This window comes from Schistocerca serialis, chromosome 2 (genome assembly GCF_023864345.2).
Source record: "Schistocerca serialis cubense isolate TAMUIC-IGC-003099 chromosome 2, iqSchSeri2.2, whole genome shotgun sequence".
Taxonomy (NCBI): Eukaryota; Metazoa; Arthropoda; class Insecta; order Orthoptera; family Acrididae; genus Schistocerca; species Schistocerca serialis.
The window spans coordinates 133399999-133426634 of record NC_064639.1 but is presented as its reverse complement, the minus strand read 5'-3'; the positions used below and the strand labels follow the sequence as shown (position 1 = coordinate 133426634).

Sequence of the window (26636 nt, the reverse complement as noted above, 5' to 3'; positions counted from 1 at the left end):
TAGCTAACACTTGGTTCAAGAATCATAAAAGAAGGTTGTATACCTGGAAGAATCCTGGAGATAGTAAAAGGTATCAGATAGATTATATAATGGTAAGACAGAGATTTAGGAACCAGGTTTTAAACTGTAAGACATTTCCAGGGGCAGATGTGGATTCTGACCACAATATATTGGTTATGAACTGCAGATTGACACTGAAGAAACTGCAAAAAGGTGGGAATTTAAGGAGATGGGACCTGGATAAACTGAAAGAACCAGAGGTTGTAGAGAGTTTCAGGGAGAGCATAAGGGAACAATTGACAGGAATGGGGGAAAGAAACACAGTAGAAGAAGAATGGGTAGGTCTGAGGGATGAAGTAGTGAAGGCAGCAGAGGATCAAGTAGGTAAAAAGATGAGGGCTAATAGAAATCCTTGGGTAACAGAAGAAATATTGAATTTAATTGATGAAAGGAGAAAATATAAAAATGCAGTAAATGAAGCAGGCAAAAAGGAATACAAACGTCTCAAAAATGAGATCGACAGGAAGTGCAAAATGGCTAAGCAGGGATGGCTAGAGGACAAATGTAAGGATGTAGAGGCTTATCTCACTAGAGGTCAGATAGATACTGCCTATAGGAAAATTAGAGAGACCTTTGGAGAGAAGAGAACCACTTGTATGAATATCAAGAGCCCAGATGGCAACCCAGTTCTAAGCAAAGAAGGGAAGGCAGAAAGGTGGAAGGAGTATATAGAGGGTTTATACAAGGGCGATGTACTTGAGGACAATATTATGGAAGAGGATGTAGATGAAGATGAAATGGGAGATAAGATACTGCGTGAAGAGTTTGACAGAGCACTGAAAGACCTGAGTCGAAACAAAGCCCCGGGAGTAGACAACATTCCATTAGAACTACTGATGGCCTTGGGAGAGCCAGTCATGACAAAACTCTACCATCTGGTGAGCAAGATGTATGAGACAGGCGAAATACCCACAGACTTCAAGAAGAATATAATAATTCCAATCCCAAAGAAAGCAGGTGTTGACAGATGTGAAAATTACCGAACTATCAGTGTAATAAGTCACAGCTGCAAAATACTAACGCGAATTCTTTACAGACGAATGGAAAAACTAGTAGAAGCGGACCTCGGGGAAGATCAGTTTGGATTCCGTAGAAATGTTGGAACACGTGAGGCAATACTAACCTTACGACTTATCTTAGAAGAAAGATTAAGAAAAGGCAAAACTACGTTTCTAGCATTTGTAGACTTAGAGAAAGCTTTTGACAACGTTAACTGGAATACTCTCTTTCAAATTCTGAAGGTGGCAGGGGTAAAATACAGGAAGCGAAACGCTATTTGCAATTTGTACAGAAACCAGATGGCAGTTATAAGAGTCGAGGGGCATGAAAGGGAAGCAGTGGTTGGGAAAGGAGTGAGACAGGGTTGTAGCCTCTCCTCGATGTTATTCAATCTGTATATTGAGCAAGCAGTAAACGAAACAAAAGAAAAATTCGGAGTAGGTATTAAAATTCATGGAGAAGAAGTAAAAACTTTGAGGTTTGCCGATGACATTGTAATTCTGTCAGAGACAGCAAAGGACTTGGAAGAGCAGTTGAACGGAATGGACAGTGTCTTGAAAGGAGGATATAAGATGAACATCAACAAAAGCAAAACGAGGATAATGGAATGTAGTCAAATTAAATCGGGTGATGCTGAGGGGATTAGATTAGGTAATGAGACACTTAAAGTAGTAAAGGAGTTTTGCTATTTGGGGAGCAAAATAACTGATGATGGTCGAAGTAGAGAGGATATAAAATGTAGACTGGCAATGGCAAGGAAATCGTTTCTGAAGAAGAGAAATTTGCTAACATCGAGTATAGATTTAATTGTCAGGAAGTCGTTTCTGAAAGTATTTGTATGGAGTGTAGCCATGTATGGAAGTGAAACATGGACGATAACCAGTTTGGACAAGAAGAGAATATAAGCTTTCGAAATGTGGTGCTACAGAAGAATGCTGAGGATAAGGTGGGTAGATCACGTAACTAATGAGGAGGTATTGAATAGGATTGGGGAGAAGAGAAGTTTGTGGCACAACTTGACTAGAAGAAGGGATCGGTTGGTAGGACATGTTTTGAGGCATCAAGGGATCACAAATTTAGCATTGGAGGACAGCGTGGAGGGTAAAAATCGTAGAGGGAGACCAAGAGATCAATACACTAAGCAGATTCAGAAGGATGTAGGTTGCAGTAGGTACTGGGAGATGAAGAAGCTTGCACAGGATAGAGTAGCATGGAGAGCTGCATCAAACCAGTCTCAGGACTGAAGACCACAACAACAACAATGACATTAGGTGTGTGTAATTCCTTCAACAGTGCAGAATCTCATTGTTTCATAGGACTATTTTGTTCTGTGGATGTTTCTTTAGTTTCTAGAAAGTATTTGGGCTTTGTAAATTTCCAAAAGCAATAAAACATATGCTAAACAAAACAAAACCAGCACAGTCATTGAACTTCAAAATGAGTAAGAATCTCATCTTGCCATTATATGTACTGACATTACGATCGCCATGGAATATGATGAACTGAGTGTAAGAGGGAATTTGAAAAAAGCAACAAAACTAAAAGGAGCAAAATGGCAGATACAAGAGGGCAAATGACAGCCATATCCAACATTAATGTGACAGTTGGCATGACTCAATGTTTCAACATGTCATATGTTACCTGAGGTGAATGTGCTGGCCACCCCGACTTTTGCTCATCTCTCACATTTCTTCTGCCTTTTCCTTTCTCAGATTCTTGGCACCAATACCACATTTGTTTTCATGACATAACACCTGCTCCATAAACTTCCACTAGTTGTCTTGTTTTCTTTCAATCCAGTGTCTTCACGTTGTGACTGTATTTTGAAGTGCAGCAGCACAGATATCTGCATGAACTGGTGCGGTTTGAAAGCTTTGATCGTTTCTTCTATCTAGATATGGATTTTGAGCCACAGAGGGTATTTGTACATCTGTAAGATCTCTCGATACATTAGGTTTTTAACCACCATTGTACGTATACCTCAGATTGAGCTCAACGATGTGGTGTGTGTGTGTGTGTGTGTGTGTGTGTGTGTGTGTGTGTGTGTGTGTGTGTGTGTGACATGATGTGACAGTACTGGCCTCAAAGGTGCAGACTTTCAGTCAGAATTTAACTGATAAAACTAGATTGGTTTCCTCCATCCAAATAACAGCGAGTGACCTTATTCCAACCTACAGATTGTATAATGCATATACAGTAAAACCCCTTTTTAACGAATCTCAGGGGACCAAGAAATTTGTGCCTTAGAAGAGGGTTTTCCTTAAATAAGGGTTTAGGTCAAAATGCACTAAATAAGTGTTCCAGAATCAAAATTGGAACCTAGGCTATTTGGGCCATATAAATACTCCATAATCACAAGCTCACCGTGTGCTGCATACAAAAATACAGTGAACATGAAAATGTTTCTTGGCAAATTTAAAACTACTCGATATATTTATAACACTTTTTTTCAAGATGTTTTGAATGTTAGATCACATCAAAAGTCACCAACTGGTATCTTGATTTAAAAGGAGAAAATTTTATTTAGCTAATGGCAATCAATGAATTGGATATCACAATAATGAATAAAACTGCTATACTGTCTTTATTTCTGAAAAAAATCTAGAAGAGTAGTCTGCTGCTTCCATCCAGCACAGCGTACTCCTATAAGTTGTCGCTGCAGCTGGTTAATGCTGTTAAGAACTGACTCATCCACAAAGAAGGATGAGAAATACCTTCTAACAGTCTCAATTCCTTCCACAGCTGCAGAAAAACTTGGTGTTGGTGAGTCCACATCTTCATCATCATCAACATCATCATCATCATCATCATCATCCTCGTCACCACCACTGCCACCACCAATTCCAGGTTTTTCACCAATATCAGCAGCAAACAGCTCACTCATGTCCATAGTGGGTGTAGAAATAAGTACATTATCATCACATTATCATCTTGGAATGTCACAGTCTCAGGGACATCTATAACATTCCAATCTTCTTCAGGGATATCTTCCTCCACAAACGATGTTGCATCACAGCCAGCATTTGCAAAGCAGTTTATATGACAGTCTGCTGTGTGACTGCATTCCAGGCGGGAACAAACATATGCATGGCCTGTAAAATATTCAATTTCATAACTTGCTTCCTCTGCAAGAATGAAATTGGTTTCTGCACTAGAGCCATTCTATATTAGCTTTAACTGAATGGATTATGCTTAAGTCCAGTGGTTACAAGTGACTTGTGCAGTTATCAGGAAGGTACACACCATTTATATTTCTTAAAAATGAGGTACCTTTGGGATGAGCAGGGCATCTATCTAGGATAAGTACAATCTTTCTTCCTGCTGCACCCATCTTTGAGTCCAAGCTCCTCAGAAACGTTATAAAAATATCTGTCGTCATCCAGGCATTTTTGTTAAACTCATATTTGCACGGATGTGTCTTTATGTTCTTAAAACACCTTGGAGTTTTAAATTTACCACTTCCGTCATTGTTCACACACAATAATGCTGTCATTCTCTCTTTACTTTTTTGTTCCCCATGACAATTTTCACCTTTCATTGAAAGTGTTTTAGATGGAAAGAGGTTATAAAATACACCAGTCTCATTGGCATTAAAAATGTTTTTGAAATCATACCCTTGAATCAGACGTGGCAAAGTATAACTTTTCCAATGCTCCACACTTTCATTGTTCACAAATTCAGTTTCTCCACTTAAATTTTGGGTTGAGAGATTGTGACGTTTTTTTAAAATGATCTAGCCGGCCATTAGATGCACTGAAGTTATTATAACCCATCCTCAGTGCAATTTCTCGCGCCTTCTCATGCAACACATTGCCACCTATGGGAATATCTGTGGCTCTTATTCCCTGAAACCAGTCTAAAAGAGCAGTTTCTATGGCTTTGAAAGAAGACTCGCGAATATTCTTCCTTTTTGATGAACATGAACCATGTGCTTCTAAATTTAATAAAGCCTCCTTATTTTTTATTATTCTGCACAAAGATGATGGCGCCAAATCGTACTTCTTTGCAACGTCGCCTAATTTCATATAGGTATTGCGATTCTCTTCACAATCCTGAATAATTGTTAGCTTCTGCTGTATCATCAGTTTTCTACGTTTGCTGGCCATATTACATGTACAAAACACTATTGTAAGTAGACTACACAACTACAGTATACACTTAATGCTTTCACTTTATAGTGTCAGACACAACAGCTGGAGCACGGTAGTGCGGAAGAATTGTGTTTTCAAATGATCAGTTTGACAATCACCAATCTCAATAACTTTACAACTATCGATACGAGACCAATATCCGAATGCTAACGTGAACATCAATTTTGAGAATGCAAGTGATCAAAGCCTAAGGTTACGATTTAATGTCCGAAAACAAGAAGTGCAGCTGCAGGCCGTATTTTAATTTGCGAATTGTAACACACTTATTCCTTAAAAGCAGGATTTAAAAGAAAGCGTGATTCGTTAAAACCGAATTTCAGGAACACTGTTTTTATGGCGTTATCACCGGGACCAACGAAAGCGGGTTCGTTAATACGGGGTTTTACTGTATGTGTGGTTTGAAAGTATTTGAAACTCAAAGATGTGCTACACACATTGACAACCAAAGTTAAATTTGAGAGAGCTGTTTGAGAAACAGAGCTTTCACTGTTGCTGCAAATGGATTTGTGATGGCTCTTCTTACAATATGAACAAAAGTAGTTCCCCTTCTTCACACAGTCCTTAATACTATAACCACAATTGAGACACAGAAAACAGTTATTCAATTTCAGTATTGTGATACATTCAGTCCTATGTTTTCCTTTCCTGAAAACTGCTCCTTATTTTCATATTCTATCCAGCACTTACGTGTATCATCAGGGAAAGCACATAGCACTCTTGGGCACTTATGCATACATATGCATTACACTGAAGTTGCAAAAGCCATGGAATAGTGCCTAATACCATGGCAGGCCTTTTGCTTTTGCCCAGTTTAGTGCAGCAACGTGAGGTGACATGAAAAAATACTGAACTATGCTGCCTCTATAGACATCCATAATCGTGAAAGTGTTGCCGATGCGGTATTTTGGACACGAACTGAAATCTCGATCACGTCTCGTAAATGTTTGATAGGTTTCATGTCGGGTGATCAGGGTGGTCAAATCATTCACTGGAATTGTTCAGAATATTCTTCAAACGAATCACGAGCAATTGTAACCCGGTGACATTGTGCACCATTGTTTGGGAACATGAAGTCCATGAACGGCTGCAAACACTCTACAAGTAGCTGAATATAACAATTTCCTGTCAGTGGCCAAGCTGGGTAATGTAGTGGTTAGCATACTGGACTTGCATTCATGAGGATGACGGTTCAAACCCATGTTTGGCCATCCACAGGTAGGTTTTCTATGATTTCCCTCAATCACTTAAGGCAAATGCCGGGATGGCTCCTCTGGAAAGGCATAGCCCCTTCATCCTTCCCAAATTTGAGCTTGTGCTCTGTCCCTCCTGCTCCTCATCTTCCAGTCCCTGGACCAGAGGACCTAGTCCATTCCATATAAACACAGTCTACACCATTATAGAACCTCGACCAGCTTGCATAGTACCTTGTTGACAACTTGGGCACAGGGCTACATGGGATCTGCACTACACTCAAACCCTACCATCACTGTTACCAACTGAAATTAGGACTCATCTGGCCAGGCCATGGTTTTCCAGTGATATAGGATCCAAACAATTTGATCTTGAGCCCAGGAGAGTCGCTGCAGGAAATGTCATGCTGTTAGCAAAGGCACTTACGTCTGTCATCTGTTGCTATAGGTCATTAATGCCACATTTTGCAGCACTGTCATATTGGAGATGTTCATCGCACTTCCACATTGGTTTCTGTGGTTATTTCACACAGTGTTGCTTGTTTGTTGTCGCTCAAAACTCTATGCTGACACTGCTGCTCTTGGTCGTTACATGAGGGCCATTGGCCATTGTGTTGTCTGTAGTGAGAAATGATTGAAATTTGGTACTCTCGGTACACTCTTGACTCTGTGGAATATTGAATTCTTTAACAATTTCTGAAATGGAATGTCCTATGCTTCTAGCTCGAACTACCATTCCATGTTCAGAGTCCGTTAATTCTCACCGTGTGACTATAATCACATCATAAATCTTTTCACACGAATCACCTGAATGCACATGACAGCTCCACCATTCCACCGCCCTTTTCTACCTTGTGTACATGGTACTACTACCATCTGTATATGTGCCTATCACTCTCCCATGACTTTTGTCACCTCATTGTAATGTTTTCCTTCAGTGACTGAAGGCATAAATTCTTGAGTTAAAGTCCATGAATGTAGTATTTATGGTTTTCGATGAGACAATTTGAATGAGTTTTATTTAACAGATATAGCTGAGGTGAGCTGGGACTATCCGATTTCAGTCTCCTGTTGAGGATTCTCCTAATGTCTTCGTTGGTTGCAGCCATCTTTGAGGCACCATCCACAAGCAAGTTTGCTTCTTCAAAATACCTTTCAAAGAATTGATGCTTATTAACGTTTAACAGGGTAGGGTTATCTCTAATGAAGGATTTAAGCTGCTCCCAGGAATGGGTCTAGCTTTCAGTGTCACCTGAAAAGGCTGTAGTTTAAGTGGCTGTCAGTTTTATAGAAGTTGTGTGTTCTATATGCTTGCATGGAATTGATGTAGAAGGCTTACTCTGAATTCCCCTTGCAATCTACTGAACAGTAAACTTTGCTTTGTTTATGTACTCTCCGGAAATGACACTCTTGAGTTTCATAACCATTGTACAACAAGAATTTATGAATGGTGTCACATTAATGCAGCTGAAGTACTAACATCTCTTCTGAGTGACTCTTATACTACTCTCTTTCCTCGAGCACTGTGTAATCTTAAACAAGTTTATGATAGCTATAAAAAGTGTGATATTTGCCTTTTACAGTGATCTCTTTCTTTAAAGATTGTGCTATCATATTTGTAGGTGCCAGCAGCTACTACCAAAGATCATTAGAAACAGATAGCGCAGTATGTTGCAGAACTCAACAGTTTCAAGCATATGTCACGAACTGTAACAACATATGTTGTTAGGGCTATAGATTAACAATATAACAGCTTTTTGAAACTGCTATGTAGTATTAACACAGCATATCTTTTCACAAATTTTTAGAGCCTTACATGTAGCCAATACAAAGAGGCAGTGATTAGTATCTCTCTATGTGTATAATAATAATAATAATAATAATAGTAGTAGTAGTAGTAGTAGTAGTAGTAGTAATAACTATCTTGCACTTTATTTGGCTCTTTAGTGGGTCCAGGAGCAAGAAACGATGCTGTTCAGGAACAGAGGATTCAGATGTTAATTTATACTGCATCTAATATCAAATAGTAAAAATAATACATAACTTTGTTGCTGTAGTTGCAGTGTCAGATGCTAAGAGTAGATTTGAATTTAGAAATATAAAGAAATACAAAAGATTTATAAATCTGTCTCTTTTTCCATAAATGCCTATTCAGTAGATCATGAGCACTCGCCACTATAAAAGTCTGTAAATGTTACCCAACAGGCAAACACACAAAATGGCCTCAGTGTATCAATGTTCGAACTTAGTACACCCACCGCTGGAGCTCCGGACAGGGGATGCTAGCATCTCATTGGCAGTGGCGTAATCATTCGTGGCAGCACCCTCATGGCGCAGTGGTGGCTGTAGGAAACATGGGGGCGTAACTGGTGGCGCGCATATTTGAAAGTGCGGCTGACTGGATAGCGACCAATACTGCAATAATAATAATAATAATGTTGATGTCATATGATTCAGCTGTCTGTTAAAAGTGTTTCTATTGTAAGCCATTTCTCTGAGCAATAGACCCAGTGTTTCCAGGTGGTCACTCATCCAAGTGCAAACCAGCCTAACTTCAGTAGTCAGGGGAGAACTGATGTATCTAGCATGGCATGACCATTGCGTATGTGTGTATGATGCAGTTGCACCACCTTAACTTACCATACTTGGAATAATTCTCCCTGCCCCCTGCCCCACCCATCCATCAGTCTCATCAGTGCTTAGGGTGAGGGTAGAAACTGTGATTGCTTGCAAGCAGCAAACAAAGTTTCCTTTGGATCTCTTGAACCTGAGTTGCAGCACTGACATATTGAAAATAACACAGATTAATTTGCAACACATGTCACTCGCTCCGCTAACCATTACTTTATTGAAAGAGTAGTCTAAACAATGAATTGTGTGTCAAGGAATACAAATGTGAATGAAATTTAACAGGAACCTAAATTCATTTATTTCTGTGCTAACTGGATGTTGAATGCAGCTATTTGAGCATGCCGGCCAAAGATTCTTGTTTTATTTCTTGACTAACTACAAGACAATGGTCACACAGTATCACTAAGTCTTTCTAGTTCTACATCCATATGAATCAATTGCAAGTTCCAGGTTACTGGAAAATAACAAAATCAATTGCTTCAAAACTAGTGCAAAACATTTCAGAACTCAAGGGTATTCCGGACTTTGATGAGTTTACTAAAACTTTTCTGCTGTCACAACAATGGAGACCTTGAACGAAGTTGATTGTGTTCAGGCATGCCACCACTGATGATAAAAATTATGAATGAATTACATAATCACTCCTGAGGTAGAATCTCCTGTTACCATATGTAAGAGCAACTAGTTTCCAATGTAAAATGAAACACAGTTTTATATACTCTGTATCTGAAGTGACACATAGTGCACCAGCACTTATGTTACCACTCAGTGTTATGGAGATAAATGTGCTGCAAATGTGACAATGTATTCTGATGAACAGTACATTAAATCTGTAGTTTAATGGGAGATAATCTGCACTTTTGGTTGCTACATGTGTCTGTTTTTACAGAGAAATGTGTTCATTGTGACAGATAAAGGATTTTAGGAGCAGTTTTCCAAATAATTGTCAATGTCCTGCAGGATATATACAGTAAATGCGTCTTCATAATTGTAATTTAATATGTTGGTAATAATTTTCTTACGGGCTGACACAGAAATAAGAGGATCCCATGTAGAAAAATATTAACAAACTCTTCATCAGCAATAACATAAACACAGGCATGCCTCGTTAACCTCCACAATTGCAGTTAAATCAGTTACACAGACACAAGACTTTTGAATGCAATATTAATTGGCAGCTGTTGTGCAGTTTGATAACCAGTGACCACTCTTAATTGCAGCTTACCATTAAACACTCCCACTGTAAGTCTTACAGAATTAATTTTATACGATATAACAGACCATAGTTTGGACGGCTGTCCAAAATGCCCAATCACAGAAGTAGTCTATTACCATTGTATAATAGATCCTGGCACTGGAATCCATTGAGGTGTAGGTCATTGAGCATTGCTCATCATGGACTGCTTACTGCTTGCAGAGGTCTCTGAAGGCACTGGTGTCCAGGAGGTGAAGTGGCTTCAAGTGGGTCCTGTTCAGCACTGGAACTGTTTGTTGTCTGTCTGTACAGTTGTTTCAGAGATATGACGCTTGGTCAGCTCAGCAAACTGAACTGCTTTTGTAGTGCTCAAGCAGGAGCCTAAATACCTGCCAAGCAGAAAGCTATCCGTGTGTTGCTCTGAGTGCACATGACTCATGGAGGGACAGCACTGCTCTAGGTTGCAGTGCTGTTAATGGTGACTGCAGTGCTGCTGACGAGGTGGCACCTCTCGTGGCAATCCCAGTACATCAAGTTCCCATCTTACGTTTCCATCATAGCTGCAGGAGGCTACTCTGTTTATATTATTGTCAGGAATCTTCCATACACACAATGAGCACAGTGCCCAGTATTTGGATTACCAGACCAGTATTTGGATTACCAGATGAGTATTTGGATTACCGTCATGTACTCCAGTGGGAGATGCTTGTAGCACTGGAATCCATCCACCCATCAGTCACAGTTGTTTGCAGGGTAGCTGTGGTGGCAGGCAAATAGTCAGGGTATACCACTAAAGAAAGACTTATTACAGTTATGTAAGGGTCATCTAATGAAGTATTACAGTATTGTACAGCTGTGATAGCTAATTGTGTCAGGTATCATTACATCAATGACATGATAGGTTGCTACTCACCATATAGTGGAGATGTTGAGTCACAGATAGGTGCAACAAAAAGACTGTCAAAAAAGTAAGCTTTCCACCAAAAAAGGCTTTCACCTAAATTCGGCTGGCCTCAGCAGCCAGAGACTGTGGTCGCGCGCGCGCGCGTGTGTGTGTGTGTGTGTGTGTGTGTGTGTGTGTGTGTGTGTGTGTGTGTGTGTGTGCGCGTGCGTGCGTGTGCGCTGAGAGATCAAAGTTCAACATCTAGGTAGTGTAGTAGATGTCATTTCCTAAAACACACAATCTGTGGCAGACAGTCTTGTTTCCGGAGAAGTTTTGGGGAACTGAAAGCATGAATAATTAAATACTCACTGATGATTCCTTTAACGAAATGTCATGATCATGTGTTATTTCTTAACGGTAGCTATTGGACCATTTCTGCCATTAAAAGATATGTTTGATGACCAGAAAGTAGCTGGGACCTCACAGAAGTGAGTACAAATTCTTATTTTGAAACTGTTACTAGAGCAATGATAGATGGATAAATAAAGAGAAATGTAAGTACAGTATTGCTGTTGGGTGCTCTTACATAGCCATTCACTATTGCACTGTATGTGTCATAAAGATTATTAGTGGTTACATCTTTATATTCTGATCTTCTCACCTTCCATATACTTGTTTCTTAATTATTCGATATTAACAGAGCTTATAATAGGACTTGTAAGAACCTAATATATATTGTCCCCATATCTATGTTGCCGTAATGTATTTCAGTTTTATATATTATTATAATATTTTATTCATTTATCTCAGTTTATTTTTAAAGCTATATTTTTGCAACAGTTTATATTAGAAGTAATTACTTTTTCTTTTTTAAAATAATGATTAACTTTCATTTTCAGTGCTGGAGAAAACCTGTCATGTGTAATAATCTTTGTGGTGGTTTATTATTTCTTAATGGCAGCTGTGGTGTGGTTCGTCATTCTTACATATGCGTGGCACTTAAGTTTCCAAGCATTAGGTAAGTAATACATATGAAGAGCTTTTCAGCACTAAACTAAGTAGCATGCTTAGAGTAATAAAATTCCAGAATCATTTCTCAGGGCAGTAAATATTTGCTTTAGCTTGCCTGTCACTGCATAGCTGACAGTGTATCATTACTGAGGCAGTGCCTTTGAGAGGGAGAAAAATGTTGTTTTCCAGCTAATCCACAGTTTTTCTATACTACACGTTGACTACATGTGAGTCATTTCTTGAAAAAACCTCTTTGAAATTCTGCAGTCTTAAATTAACAGTTAAGCCACTACATACAAATAATTGAGGAAATTTCCATTTCAAGTCACTAACAGCCTGAATAAAAACAAGAGTGGAATGCACATGCTCACTTTGTTGTGGTCAAATACCTTTTGAAACAAATTCACAATTTTTAATTTCAGTTGGTGACTTCAAACTACCTACCGACAAAGAATTTGAGGGAAAGCTAGTTTATTTTTCCGGTCTATGTCATTGTTAAAATACCTAAGGAATATCTTTTCAGGTTTTTACACTGATGTGTGTTACTCAAATTCCGTGATGTTTCATTTGCAGTTTCATGAGTCATGCAGTCCAGTTGCATGCAATTCCATTTCATGTTTAATCTTGAATGCATTATATCTTCTTTAGATATTGTGCACTAAAACCACTTTGTCATGGAGTAAAAAAAGTGCTTTCTTGAAATGTTGCTGGAAATCCAATTGAAACATTTCCCCAACAAATGTACATGTCAATAGCTGTGAAACATCATTATAATTTGGTAGGTTCACCAAAAACATTCAGAAGTAAGGCATTTTTTATTTCATCACGAGGTTATATATACGAAAAATGAGTATACACAAAATATTTTGCATTCAAGAGTAACCACAAAATAAAATATTTCTATTTGTAAAACACTGTCCTGGAAGAATCTTGAAAGTGAAAAAATGAAATTGCATAAAAGAGGTATGCTGATGCTCAGAAATTAAGAGGTAATGTTCTTTTGCTGGTCCGTAGAATAGCCAACATGCATTGGAGCTCTCATTTACTTGATGTGCTGTTATTTCTTGGTGAAAGAGGCTAGTTGTTCAGAGGTTCACCTCAGAAAATTGCAAATCCAAATAATAGAAATCCTCTGAATATTAGAACTCTTGAGTCCACTATGAACCAGTACATTAGTAAGGCCAGAGACCAACAAGAATCTGGAAAGCATCTACAGATGCATTAACTGTCATTTGACACTGAAAATGAATTTATTTCTAGTTGTGCCCATCATGTCAGTGGTGCTGTCTTGGAACAGAGAGAAAATGAGAATCATTATTTAATTATTTTTGCTGCAACTCCTGATTCAAATTATAATAAAACAAATAACATTAATCGTATGTTATATTTATTTAAGGAAACTGATAAATATTAAATAAATGAATGATTTTTGGAATTTGCAGATTATAACCAGAAAACAAGAATTGCTATTGTACACGTAATTCGATCAATACTTGTGAAACATTCAGTTCCTATTAGTGAATGCAGCAGATAAGGTTATAATAGCGGAAGTAATATTAGAGGGTCATATGTAGGAGATCAGATGCATTTTCTTCAGTGAAATCCTCTTGTAAAATGTCCTCCATTTACATGTTGTATCGTTATGTGGAATACAAGCAACTGAGTGTTGCCATGAAGCAGACACTTTATTTGGAGAGATTAATTTTTTTTTTTTTTGCAATCTGTCCAATAGCAGTCCACAATGCTAGGAAATACTGAAACCATGTGTCGGTAGATCTTTATATACATGTTTGAATGCTCAGGTTGAGGCTGCAATACCAATTGCAGCTCTCTTGGATAAGCTTTCCATTGCTGTTGAAACTCTCGATAAGTTAAATTTGTCATCTGAAACACGTTCTTTGGTATAGGGTGTTTTGGATTATGTGAGATCATTCGGCTGTTTAATCATGGCATCTGTTTAGGTAAAGTTGTGGCACCAGTTGATTAGAGAAGCAAATTACTAGAAGCTCGCAATAGTACCATTGGTGTTGAGGTAAAAGACTCTGAGAGCGACTTAAAATATCTTTGCGAAAATTGAGACGCCATTCTAGTTGTTGCCAGTGCAATTAATATCAATCCTCAATTTTGGGCAGTGCACACTAAGAAGAGGAAATCATTTCATGTTGAAAGCAGGAACAAACTTATTCGAGTTAAACATATTTTATGTCATTATTGACAATCTAGTGCCTGACTTGAAAACCTGACATGAAACAGTGAAGATTTTAGATATAACGTTTCCAGAAAGAAAGGCTCACAAAACACCATTGACAGTGTTATCTGCAAATAGTTTATAATGTAATATGTTACCCGTGTGTGAATAATGGCAGTTTACATCAGAATGCACTGATGTCTATTTACAGAAATGTGTGGGCCCATCAGAGAACACTCCATATTGCAGAATTACTGGCACCAGGCATTTCATCATTTTATAAATCAGTATAACATTTAACTTTTTGTTTTAAAGTGGAATGAAAGTAATTAAACAAATTTAAAAAATAAAATTAAGTGGAGCATACATACATTTTACAATAATTCATTATTGAGTAGCATTTGAAGCTGAGCATGTAAGTTCGTCTGTCACATCAGTTTTCTCTTTTCCTTGTCGTGTAGGTCATGGTTGAGTTATCATCTGGTTCCCTAGCTGTTGTGCTCTTGGGCTGTGATAACTGTCTTTGTCACTACTTTTCAAGCCTATTTGTTATTATTCTTTCAGTCTCCTACTCCATGGAAGCACCTTGGTGCTAGTATTCCTCCCCAATATATTTAATTTTTATACGCTCCTCCATGATTTATCTGGTGTGTTTGTTCTCTCAAAGCTGCAGTGGGAATCTGGAAATATGGTTTATGGCTAGTTTTTGTTTCACTACATTCCAAATAATTTTGAGCATTATAGAACATTATACAAGGTTTATCATAATAGTTGTTACTGGTTTCCTGAAATAATAAGAGGGCATGAAATTTACCATTTTTCTTAATAAAGCAGTATCCAGTAACGCATTGTTTTGAACTTGCGCTGGGATGTAATAATAGCGCTGGAAGTGCTTCACTGCAAAACGAGTGTGAAATGTAGAGCACGATCTTAACAAAGGTGCATCACACAAGTATACTACTGTTTTCTTTCTGTGTCATTTAAATTTGTAGATAGTGCAGTCTACTCTAAGTCTGACTGAAAATGTGTGTGGAAACCAGAAATGTGAATGCAGAAAATGTGCTGGGAAAAAATTACCTAAGTGAGACAGAAAATTTAACATTCATTTTCAATTCTATAATTAGGAAGCCTGTGTTTCCTCGCTTTCATAGAAAAACAATGTTGTATATTTTAATGCCTGAATCTAAGAGAAAAAATTCAGTAGTTCCTTGTGTCCATGTAAGAAAAACAGCTGAAGCAAAAGCATCTAAAATTGGAGTGATGAGCACTGCCTTTTGTACAGAAAACATAGCATTAGCAGAAACTGTGTACTGATAAGTAATGTTTACATTCTTGTCTTCTACCACATCAGAAAATTAGGAACTTTGATGTTAACATGTTCTGCAATACAGGGTAATACTGCATCCATCACGCAACCGAAGTTAGCACTGTTAATAGTGGCTCGATGATACACTTGTATACAATACTGCATTCTGAGATTCAACCTATTTCGCAACGAACAAATGTTAATTCGCTCAAATTTTCCAGCAACATTTTGTACAACACATAGTACCATCATATAAACCAGTGGAAAAATGCCCCTAACAGATCACATAAAAGTAAAAAATGTTCATCCTTAAAAAAGCTGACAGAAAAGTGGGGAATCAGTCTTCATTCCAACTTCCTCGCCAAAAATTTTGCCATGTGACTGTATTCCTACTTTTTTAATACATAATATTCTAAATCCAGTCTCTCTTTATAGCAACTCCCTCTCACTGTCACTGTCTATTTGCCTTCTCATTGTGTCATTATTCTCCCATTGATTTACCATATATCCCACTGCCATTGTCTCTTCTCTCACTGACACTGTCTCCATTTCTCTTTCTTTTTCTCTGCCACTGTCTCCACAATACTTCAGCAGCTCAAAAATTTTGGGTCAGCCTGATTATTTTTCCCCTATACCCACATATTTAAAATATCAGTCCCAAATGTGGCCCTCCCATGCCTACATTTAAAGTTCGCTGGTCTGGGAGGGTCCAGCCACCCTTCCCCAAACCTGTCATGGTGTCCACTCATCTCACTTTTTGTCTACACTGTCTCCTCTCTCTCTTTCTCCTATTGTTTCTATTTTCATGCATCTCTCCTTCTATTTTACTGCATCTCTCCTCCTATTTTACTGCATCTCTCCTCCTTTACTGCCACTGTCTCTCACTGACCATCAGCATCTCTCTCTCTCTCTCTCTCTCTCTCTCTCTCTCTCTCTCTCTCATGAAATTTCTGCCATTTGGCTGTTAATTGTTCATTTATTTCAAACAGTTATGATTTTGAGTGTATAGCCACTCTTTAAGTTTATGTTGAAATGCTCAACTATGTCTGACCTGTCTGTGACGTGTCACCATTGGAAGGACGTATTTCTGCTCTGAGATTAATAGTGTTGCAGGGTATGAGTACCTATTGAAGATGCATAATGTTCTGGCATATTGATACGAACATGAAGAACACAAGAGCAGAAAGGCTGTGAAACAACATCAGCCAATAAATAGCCTGCTGACCAGACTGCACCACAACAGGAGCAGCCTCTACAAGAAGAGAACATAAGCACCACTCTTGCCAGCCTCATCCGCACAGTAGTAGACCGGCACTCATGGAACAGTTATTAGTTATCCATATCCATTGCTTACATGGACATTGACTTCTTTGCATGTCACCAACTGCTTGTGACACGTTCTTTTAACTCAGAGTTCAATATTGTCAATCTTCTTTTTCGTAATAAAAACTATTAAAGTGATTTGCTTGAATTGTTGTATAGCTATCCGAGAAAGCAGCATCCTTTAGGCATCCTATAAGAGACGGATGGGCGGGACTCCACACATAATATGGCTGGCATTGTGCACAGTGAAAAACCGCAATCGGTGTATAATACCAGAAAAATGTGAATTCGTAGGCTTTCCTGGCATAAGTCTTGAAAGTCTCTTCAGGTTTGCTGCTGGGTCCTAAAATCAAATTGACTCGATATTTCGGCGATCCCAGCAGCAAACCAGAAGAGACTTTCAAGACCAGACGATGATGTGTCACAGGCAGGTAAGACATATTTTAACATTTCAACATCTACTCAAGAATGGCTATAAAGCCAAAATAATTATTGTGTAAAATAAATGAATAATTAATAGTCAAATGATAGAAATTTGTTTAAAAAAATTCTACACGTCTGTGGTCCCCCGTAAAGGAAAGACCATTAATATCTCCTCTCTCTTTGGCACCTACTGCTGTTGTCTTCATCTATCTTTCTCTTCCAATGACACTTTCTCTGTCCTTCCATCATCAGCACAAAAAAAGCGCGAATGTGTTAGCATGTCAAAAATTTTGGTGAAGGAGGAAGAATGAGAACTCGGGCAGCTGGTTCCCGAATTTTCTGTCAGTCTTTTCAAGATGAATTCATTCACCTTCCTTTGCTCCAACAGGGGCATTTTTCCGCTCGTTTGCTTGTTTTCCTGCAACAGTAGTGTATGAAGCTTATATAAAACAGTTTCTATAGATCAGTAAAGTTGTGACAGTTTATTTATATACTTCAACACATTTATGTAGTTTGACAAATATAAACAACAAATAAGTATGCATAATATAAGGTTAACACACAATGGTTCTTTTTTCTCATTACTTTGCTCATCAACAGCAATTAATCAAAAATGCGTGGTTTATGATTTGTATCACAAAAGAGTAAAAATGTTCTTAGCAATATTTTACTGAATTTCCAGTTTTCATAGTTTTTGGCTGTCATTTTCTCTTCAAGTGTGTTAAGACCCTTTGTAGCCTATTTTTTGTTCTGCGGTACCACTATGGGCATATTTGTATAGGTGTGAAGTGCCCATTATACAGAGACAGCGCACAATTAAGTTTTACTGGTGAAAAATGCTGACTAAAAACATAGTTTGGTGACCTGAGAACTCTTCAATGACCCTAGAACCTTTGCCATATCTTCACCCAGTCAAGTGAATCTTTATTTACTTGTCTGACTGGTTATTACATGCATATTTTACTACACAAGTATGACAACTTTGAACCTCTGCATCTCGGTAACTGATAATGATATTGATCAAAGTTTTGAGGTTCCCTGAGAACATTATCTAAAGAACATATAATAAAAGTTTTGAAGATCTGCCATGGAAATAAACTGCAGAAGTGGACATCACCACAATTTGTACCCAAAAAACTGTAGTTTGTGGGATTTTCTCAGGAATCGCACATAACAAATGGTGCTTTGATAAGCCTCCTTAAGACCACTCTGGACCACACCAAATACAAAGAAACCAACCGATCTGCTCAATTTGCCTGGGCTGGAGATGGTGGGCAATGTTTAAATTTTGACCCTGTTCTGTAGGGTAGCTGCAGTATGCCAATTCTTCCGATTGGTGTACAAATGGCCGCTAGGCCAATGATTATCCAAAACAGTTGACCCCCTTGTGTCTGTGATCCCTGAAAAATTGCATTTTTGTACACAGCTTTTTAGAACATATAGGTACTGCACACTGTCATGCATGGACCAATTGCATTTTTAAAGATATATTTAGTGTTCAATAAGAAACTAACATTTATTCTGTATTCTATCTCAATGAGTATCTTTTGTCCATCTACATTATTCCTCGAATAGTGTTATGTGTAAAACATGTCAAACCTTCTTTAAAATAACAAAAAAATTGGTGTGCTATAATTTTAGATGGGATCCCTGGGCCCTGTCCTGGTTTTCAGCAGCCCTGGCGTATTCATGACAGTTTGGAGCCATCTAGCAGCAGGCAGCTGCAAATATGTAGAGATGAAAAACATATATGTGGAATGTTCATAATATTTGTTTTATTTATAAACCTTTAAGAGTTTTCACATAAAAAATTCAGAGGCATTACTTCTGTGTGTGTGTGTGTGTGTGTGTGTGTGTGTGTGTGTGTGTGGGTGGGTGGGAGGGGGGAGTCAGTATGTGTGTGGGTGGGCATGGGTGTGCGCACGCGTATCATTTGCAGGGGTAAACAATTGTTAAGAACAGTAGGTATTTTCTTTGATTTAACAGAAGTAGGGGAAAAGCTTAACAATGCTTCACTTCATATTTGAAAGTAGGAAGCAGGATGTTGTCATCCAGTGTCAACAAACTGGGATGAAATTTGAATTTGACTGGGATCATAAAAAGTGGGAGGTGCCACAGGCTTCTGTTCTGGACCTTTTGCTTTTCTAGATGTATTATATCAGTGGTCTGGCATTAAACATGGTGGAGCAACTCTGTGAACCACCAAGAATATTCTTAGCCCAGAAAAAGGTCAGACTGATCTGCAGTGTCAGTTCGTAAACTTCATGTAGGCTGTTGTTCATGTCCATGAAATGTAACTGTGCCATCCTGATATAATATTGACTCATTCTGAAGAGGTGCCAACATTCATTCAGTGAAGACTAGATAGAAAATGTACTTCGATAACACTTCCTTAAGTACTGTAGAAAAGGCGTGCACTATTCATGAAGTTTATTTTTCAGTAGGTTTCCAATAGGACTGAAAAAATGGAGGGATAAACTATGAATACACGTACAAATACAAATTGAAAGATTTCCTTCTAGCACACTCCTTCTATTCTGTAGACAAAGTTACTTACACAGCTGTTGAGAACTTCTCTGTGTACTGTGATATTTATTAATGTATTCTCTCGCAGGTGTCCACCCTCCCCTGCCCCGAGAAATTTCGGGGGAACTGCCAGATCTCTGCAATATGTTTTTTGTGGAAGAATATGTTGTTGTTCTGGTCTTCAGTCATGAGACTGGTTTGATGCAGGTCTCCATGCTACTCTATCCTGTGCAAGCTTCTTCATCTCCCAGTACCTACTGCAACCTACATCCCTCTGAATCTGATTAGTGTATTCATCTCTTGGTCTCCCTCTACGATTTTTACCCTCCACGCTGCCCTCCAATACTAAATTGGTGATCGATTGATGCCTCAGAACATGTCCTACCAATCGATCCCTTCTTCTAGTCAAATTGTGCCACAAAATTCTCTTCTCCCCAATTCTATTTAATACCTCCTCATTAGTTATGTGATCTACCCATCTAATCTTCAGCATTCTTCTGTAGCACCACATTTCGAAAGCTTCTATTCTCTTCTTGTCCAAACTATTTACTGTCCACGTTTCACTTCCATACATGGCTACACTCCATACAAATACTTTCAGAAATGACTTCCTGACACGTAAATCTATACTCGATGTTAACAAATTTCTCTTCTTCAGAAATGCTTTCCTTGCCGTTGCCAGTCTACATTCTATATCCTCTCTATTTCGACCATCATCAGTTATTTTGCTCCCCAAATTTCCTAATCTAGTTCCCTCAGCTTCCCTCAGCATTGCCAAACTTAATTCGACTACATTCCATTATCCTTGTTTGGATTTTGTTGATGTTCACCTTATATCCTCCTTTCAAGACACTGTCCATTCCGTTCAACTGCTCTTCCAAGTCCTCTGCTGTCTCTGACAGAATTACAATGTCATCGGTGAACCTCAAAGCTTTTATTTCTTCTCCATGGATTTTAATCTCTACTCCGAATTTTTCTTTTGTTTCCTTTACTGCTTGCTCAATATACAGACTAAATAACATCAGGGATAGGCTACAACCCTGTCTCACTCCCTTCCCAACCACTGCTTCCCTTTCATGCCCCTCAACTCTTATAACTGCCATCTGCTTTCTGTACAAATTGCCACCTTCAGAATTTGAAAGAGAGCATTCCCACTCAACATTGTCAAAAGCTTTCTCTAAGTCTACAAATGCTAGGAACGTAGGTTTGCCTTTCCTTAACCTTTCTTCTAAGGTGAGTTGTAAGGTCAGTATTGCCTCACGTGTTCCAATATTTCTAGGAATCCAAACTGATCTTCCCCGAGGTCCGCTTCTACCAATTTTTCCATTCGTGTGTAAAGAATTCATGTTGGTATTTTGCAGCTGTGAGTTATTAAACTGATAGTTTGGTAATTTTCACATCTGTCAACACCTGCTTTCTTTGGGATTGGAATTATTATATTCTTCTTGAAGTCTGAGGGTATTTCGCCTGTCTCATACATCCTGCTCACCAGATGGTAGAGTTTTGTCAGGACTGGCTCTCCCAAGGCTATCAGTAGTTCTAATGGAATGTTTTCTACTCCCTGGTCTTGTTTCGACTTAGGTCTTTCAGTACTCTGTAAAACTCTTCACGCAGTATCATATCTCCCATTTCATCTTCATCTACATCCTCTTCCATTTCCATAATACTGTCCTCAAGTACATCACCCTTGTATAGACCCTCTATATACTCCTTCCACCTTTCTGCTTTCCCTTCTTTGCTTAGAACTGGGTTTCCATCTGAGCTCTTGATATTTATACAAGTGGTTCTGTTTTCTCCAAAGGTCTCTCTAATTTTCCTGTAGGCAGTATCTATCTTACCCCTAGTGAGATAAGCCTCTACATCCTTACATTTGTCCTCTAGCCATCCCTTCTTAGCCAATTTGCACTTCCTGTTGATCTCATTTTTGAGACGTTTGTATTCCTTTTTGCCTGCTTCATTTATTGCATTTTTATATTTTCTCCTTTCATCAATTAAATTCAATATTTCTTCTGTTACCCAAGGTTTTGTACCAGCCCTCGTCTTTTTACCTACTTGATCCTCTGCTGCCTTCACTTCTTCATCCCTCAAAGCTACCCATTCATCTTCTACTTCTTCTTTCCCCATTCCTGTCAATTTTTCTATTATACTCTCCCTGAAACTCTGTACAACCTCTGGTTTAGTCAGTTTATCCAGTTCCCATCTCCTTAAATTCCCACTTTTTTGCAGTTTCTTCAATTTTAGTCTACAGTTCATAACCAATAGATTGTGGTCAGAGTTCTCATCTGCCCCTGGAAATGTCTTACAATTTAAAACCTGGCTCCTGAATCTCTGTCTTACCATTATGTGATCCATCTGAAACCTGTCAGTATCTCCAGGCTTCTTCCATGTATACAACCTTCTTTTGTGATTCTTGAACAAGGTCTTAGCTATGATTAAGTTATGCTCTGTGCAAAATTCTACCAGACGGCTTCCTCTTTCATTTCTTCCCCCCAATTCCATAATCACCTACTATGTTTCCTTCTCTTCCTTTTCCTACTACCGAATTCCAGTCACCCATGACTATTAAATTTTCGTCTCCCTTCACTGTTTGAATAATTTCTTTTATCTCCTCATACATTTCTTCAATTTCTTCGTCATCTGCAGAGCTAGTTAGCATATAAACTTGTAATACTGTAGTAGGCGTGGGCTTTGTGTCTATCTTGGCCACAATAATGCGTTCACTATGCTGTTTGTAGTAGCTTACCCGCACTCCTATTTTTTTTATTCATTATTAAACCTACTCCTGCATTACCCCTATTTGATTTTGTATTTATAACCCTGTATTCACCTGACCAGAAGTCTTGTTCTTCCTGCCACCAAACCTCACTAATTCCCGCTATATCTAACTTTAAGCTATCCATTTCCCTTTTTAAATTTTCTAACCTGTCTGCCTGATTAAGGGATCTGACATTCCTCGCTCCGATCCGTAGAATGCCAGTTTTCTTTCTCCTGAAAATGACGACGTCCTCTTGAGAAGAACCTATACGACAGAAAATCTTTAAATTTCAATTTCACTTTTTTCCATGTTTTAATAATTTTTTAATTCCTTGTTTATAAATTTTCTGATCAACATTTGAAAATTATTTTGTAGCTCATTCCATGTTAAAGTTGCTTTGACTCATATGGTCCCACAGAATCTGAAATAAATCAAAACTGCTTGGGCTTCTAAGAAACATATTGCAAGTAATGTAGCTTCCTTGCTTATTGTATTCTGTTTTATTGTGACATCTGTTGTTAATACAGAAATATTTATATTTTCTGCTTTTATCCTCTTGCTGTGATTTGTCAAATTTTACTCTTTAATGCACACTAAATGTTTCAGGTAAAGTCAAGGAAAAAATTGATAAGAAAGGATCTTATTTTCATTTGGTTGCCTGGTCTCTACCATTAATTTTAACCATCACAACAATGGCTCTTGGTGAAATTGATGGTAATAGTGTCGCTGGAATATGCTTTGTTGGTTACTTGAACCATACTGCAAGATATGGTTTGCTTCTTGCTCCACTTTCGGTAGCTGTGGTGGTTGGAGGTTACTTCTTGAGTAGAGGTAGGTTGTCTGGACATACTTAATTTGATTTCAAAATACAAAAAAACTTTAAAGTTTATTTAATGCTCTCAATTAATAAAATAATAGTAACTATAAATTGTAGCTAATGCCGATCTTGTATTAGTGGATTGGTTTGTCCCTCACAGTAAGAAAACATAAATTAATAGCAAAGCAATTTGAAATATATAGCAGTTTATCTTGCTTGGCTATTAATTACCTGTTGATTAAAGTAAATAATCTTTGCATAATCATCTTGTTTTCAATAGAACACATTTGGATATCGTAGGTGTTGCTTTTGCTTCTTTCATTGCTATCTTTTGATGTAATAATTTTCATAACATAGCAAATTGAACATTTTATGTTAAGATTTTCATTGTTTTTTCAGTAATAATTAATTTCAAAAAAATTTTCGTCTTATGTAATGTCCAAGTTTATATTCTGTGATGCCACGTGGTCATTCAGTATTGATGTAATTATGTTATTTAATGATATGTCATTAAGTCTACAACTTTTAGTGACATCTGAGAATTCATGCCAGACTGAATCTCGAAATCTGATTTCTTACTTTTTGTGAGCTGTCACCTTCACTATTTGCCTAGCTGTGGACACATTCTGGTCTGACTCAAAACTATCATTGTCACTGATGCTTCCACCTATGATACCCAAGCACTATTACCAGAGGTGCCCCTGCGGGGTGTATGGGAATAACACCACTGTGGGTGAAGCATAGGGGCAGGGGGGGGGGGGGGGGGGGGGCAGGGCAGACAGATTTGTTGGAATGCTGTGGCATACACTGCCACAGTTCTACAATTGATATGAGACCTGATGTGCCAGCACATTGGGCTGTCATAATATGTATCAAATTCAAATGACTCTTGCATGTTTACAGCAGATATTCTCTCTCTCTTTTAAGATCATAGTAAGGAGTGTTCCAAAAAGAATATATATATTTCAAACTTATATGTTTATTGAACTGTAAGGCATACATCTATGAATCTTGGAACACATGGCAGTATGGATCCACATCTTCAACTCTTTAAGGGTCAATGTCAGTGTTGGTGCATCACTGTTGTCCTTAATGCAACCCCACAGGAAGAAGTCACAGGGTGTCAAATCCAGTGACCGTGGAGGCCAGCTAAGAAGTGCTAAGTTTCCAGCTCTTTGATGAACAATCCACCAGTTCGGCAATGTTGCAGTCATATATAATAACCCACTTGGCAACTCCAGTGATGGAGTGCCCTATCTTGATTAAAAATGAAATTGTCCTTGTTTAGCCTCAGAAACAACCAGTTTTGTCACATAGCAAGGTACTGCTGACTGGTAACCATTTTTCCATCGAAGAAGATTGGGTCATAGACAGATGAGTGGCGTATTGCACAAAACACATTGACTTTGGGAGAATCTCATACATATTCAGTGTTGTGTAGGCCCCAAATTGAAACATTGTGTTTGTCCACTTTCCCTATAAGATGAAATGTCGCTTTGTCAATGAATTTGATGCATTGTGCAAAAGTGTTATCATTATCAATAGCATTCTGAAGCTCATCAGAAAACACCACATATGCGCTTGTTATTATGACATAGATCCTGTAACAGCTGTTACTTGTGTGTCTTTATAACCAACTGATACTGATAACTCAAAAATGCCAAATTGTTAGACAGTTGTAACTCTTGGCTGACATGGTGAGTTGATTTTGTAGGACAATGTTGGAAAGTGGTTTGGATTCGCGCATCATTTTTGTTGGAAACACGAGGGCACCCAGAACTGTTCCCTTAACATCCTGTGTGTACAAACCATCGATACCATCCGCGAATGTTCCACCCATTTGGAGGATCAGTTGGTGCACCAACCAGAAACTCCTTTGCAGTCTAATCACGGAACTACTCTTTGCTAACTCGAGAACACAAAATGATTTCTGCAGTAGTGTAGCCATTTTGCAACATGTGACAGTAATTAAGTAAACAGAAGGCAAACAGCATCTAGCCGCAATGAATATAAACTAAACAATGTAATCATTCCTCCACTAACTGAGCTGTGGTGAAGTGTTCGATAATTTCAACAGCACAATACTTTGTAATGTGTATTTTCTGAGGTATATCTTCTCTAGTCACAAAAAATTAGAGTCAAAATGTGATGGTGTACAAGACCTTTATGATATATAAAGAAGTGTCTCACTTGAATTAATATTGTTAAGAGACTGAATGAGCTCTGTTAAACACAAGTGCCTTGTATAAACAATAAAATTTACTTCAATATATCTAAAAACAAAGATGATGTGACTTACCAAATGAAAGTGCTGACAGGTCGACAGACACACAAACGAACACAAACATACACACAAAATTCAAACTTTCGCAACAAACTGTTGCCTCATCAGGAAAGAGGGAAGGAGAGGGAAAGACAAAAGGATGTGGGTTTTAAGGGAGAGGGTAAGGAGTCATTCCAATCCCGGGAGCGGAAAGACTTACCTTAGGGGGAAAAAAGGACGGGTATACACTCGCGCACACACACACACATCCATCCACACATATCATATATATGTGTGGATGGATATATGTGTGTGTGTGTGTGTGTGTGCGAGTGTATACCCGTCCTTTTTTCCCATATGTGTGGATGGATATGTGTGTGTGTGCGAGCGTATACCCGTCCTTTTTTCCCCCTAAGGTAAGTCTTTCCGCTCCCGGGATTGGAATGACTCCTTACCCTCTCCCTTAAAACCCACATCCTTTTGTCTTTCCCTCTCCTTCCCTCTTTCCTGATGAGGCAACAGTTTGTTGCGAAAGCTTGAATTTTGTGTGTATGTTTGTGTTCGTTTGTGTGTCTGTCGACCTGCCAGCACATTCATTTGGTAAGTCACATCATCTTTGTTTTTAGATATATTTTTCCTACGTGGAATGTTTCCCTCTATTATAACCAATAAAATTTACTGAATGATAAGTCAAGTTTAGTCTTTTAGAGGTAGTATTCAGGTAAATTTTGTAGGTGAGGTGACTTTGTCAAAAGGTAGTAGTTTGTGTTGTGAAAGTGGAACTGGTGCAGAACAGAAATCTTGAACATCTTGGATAAGAGAGTTGGAATTCAAAAGAGAGAGTACAGTAGGACAGATCAGAAAAGCCCATAATGAGATTTGCGCTCTGCAGCGGAGTGTGCGCTGATGAAACTG

The 26636-nt window shown here is 38.3% G+C and overlaps 1 protein-coding gene across 1 annotated transcript in view; it reads left to right on the top strand.

Moving 5' to 3' along the window:
* LOC126456839 (smoothened homolog) overlaps positions 1–26636 on the top strand; it is a 120386-nt gene that overhangs the window by 54693 nt on the left and 39057 nt on the right. The window contains exons 6-7 of the mRNA XM_050092648.1: positions 12009–12127; positions 23248–23472. Coding sequence (XP_049948605.1) covers positions 12009–12127; positions 23248–23472 — 344 coding nt within the window. The remainder of the gene's footprint in view (positions 1–12008; positions 12128–23247; positions 23473–26636) is intronic.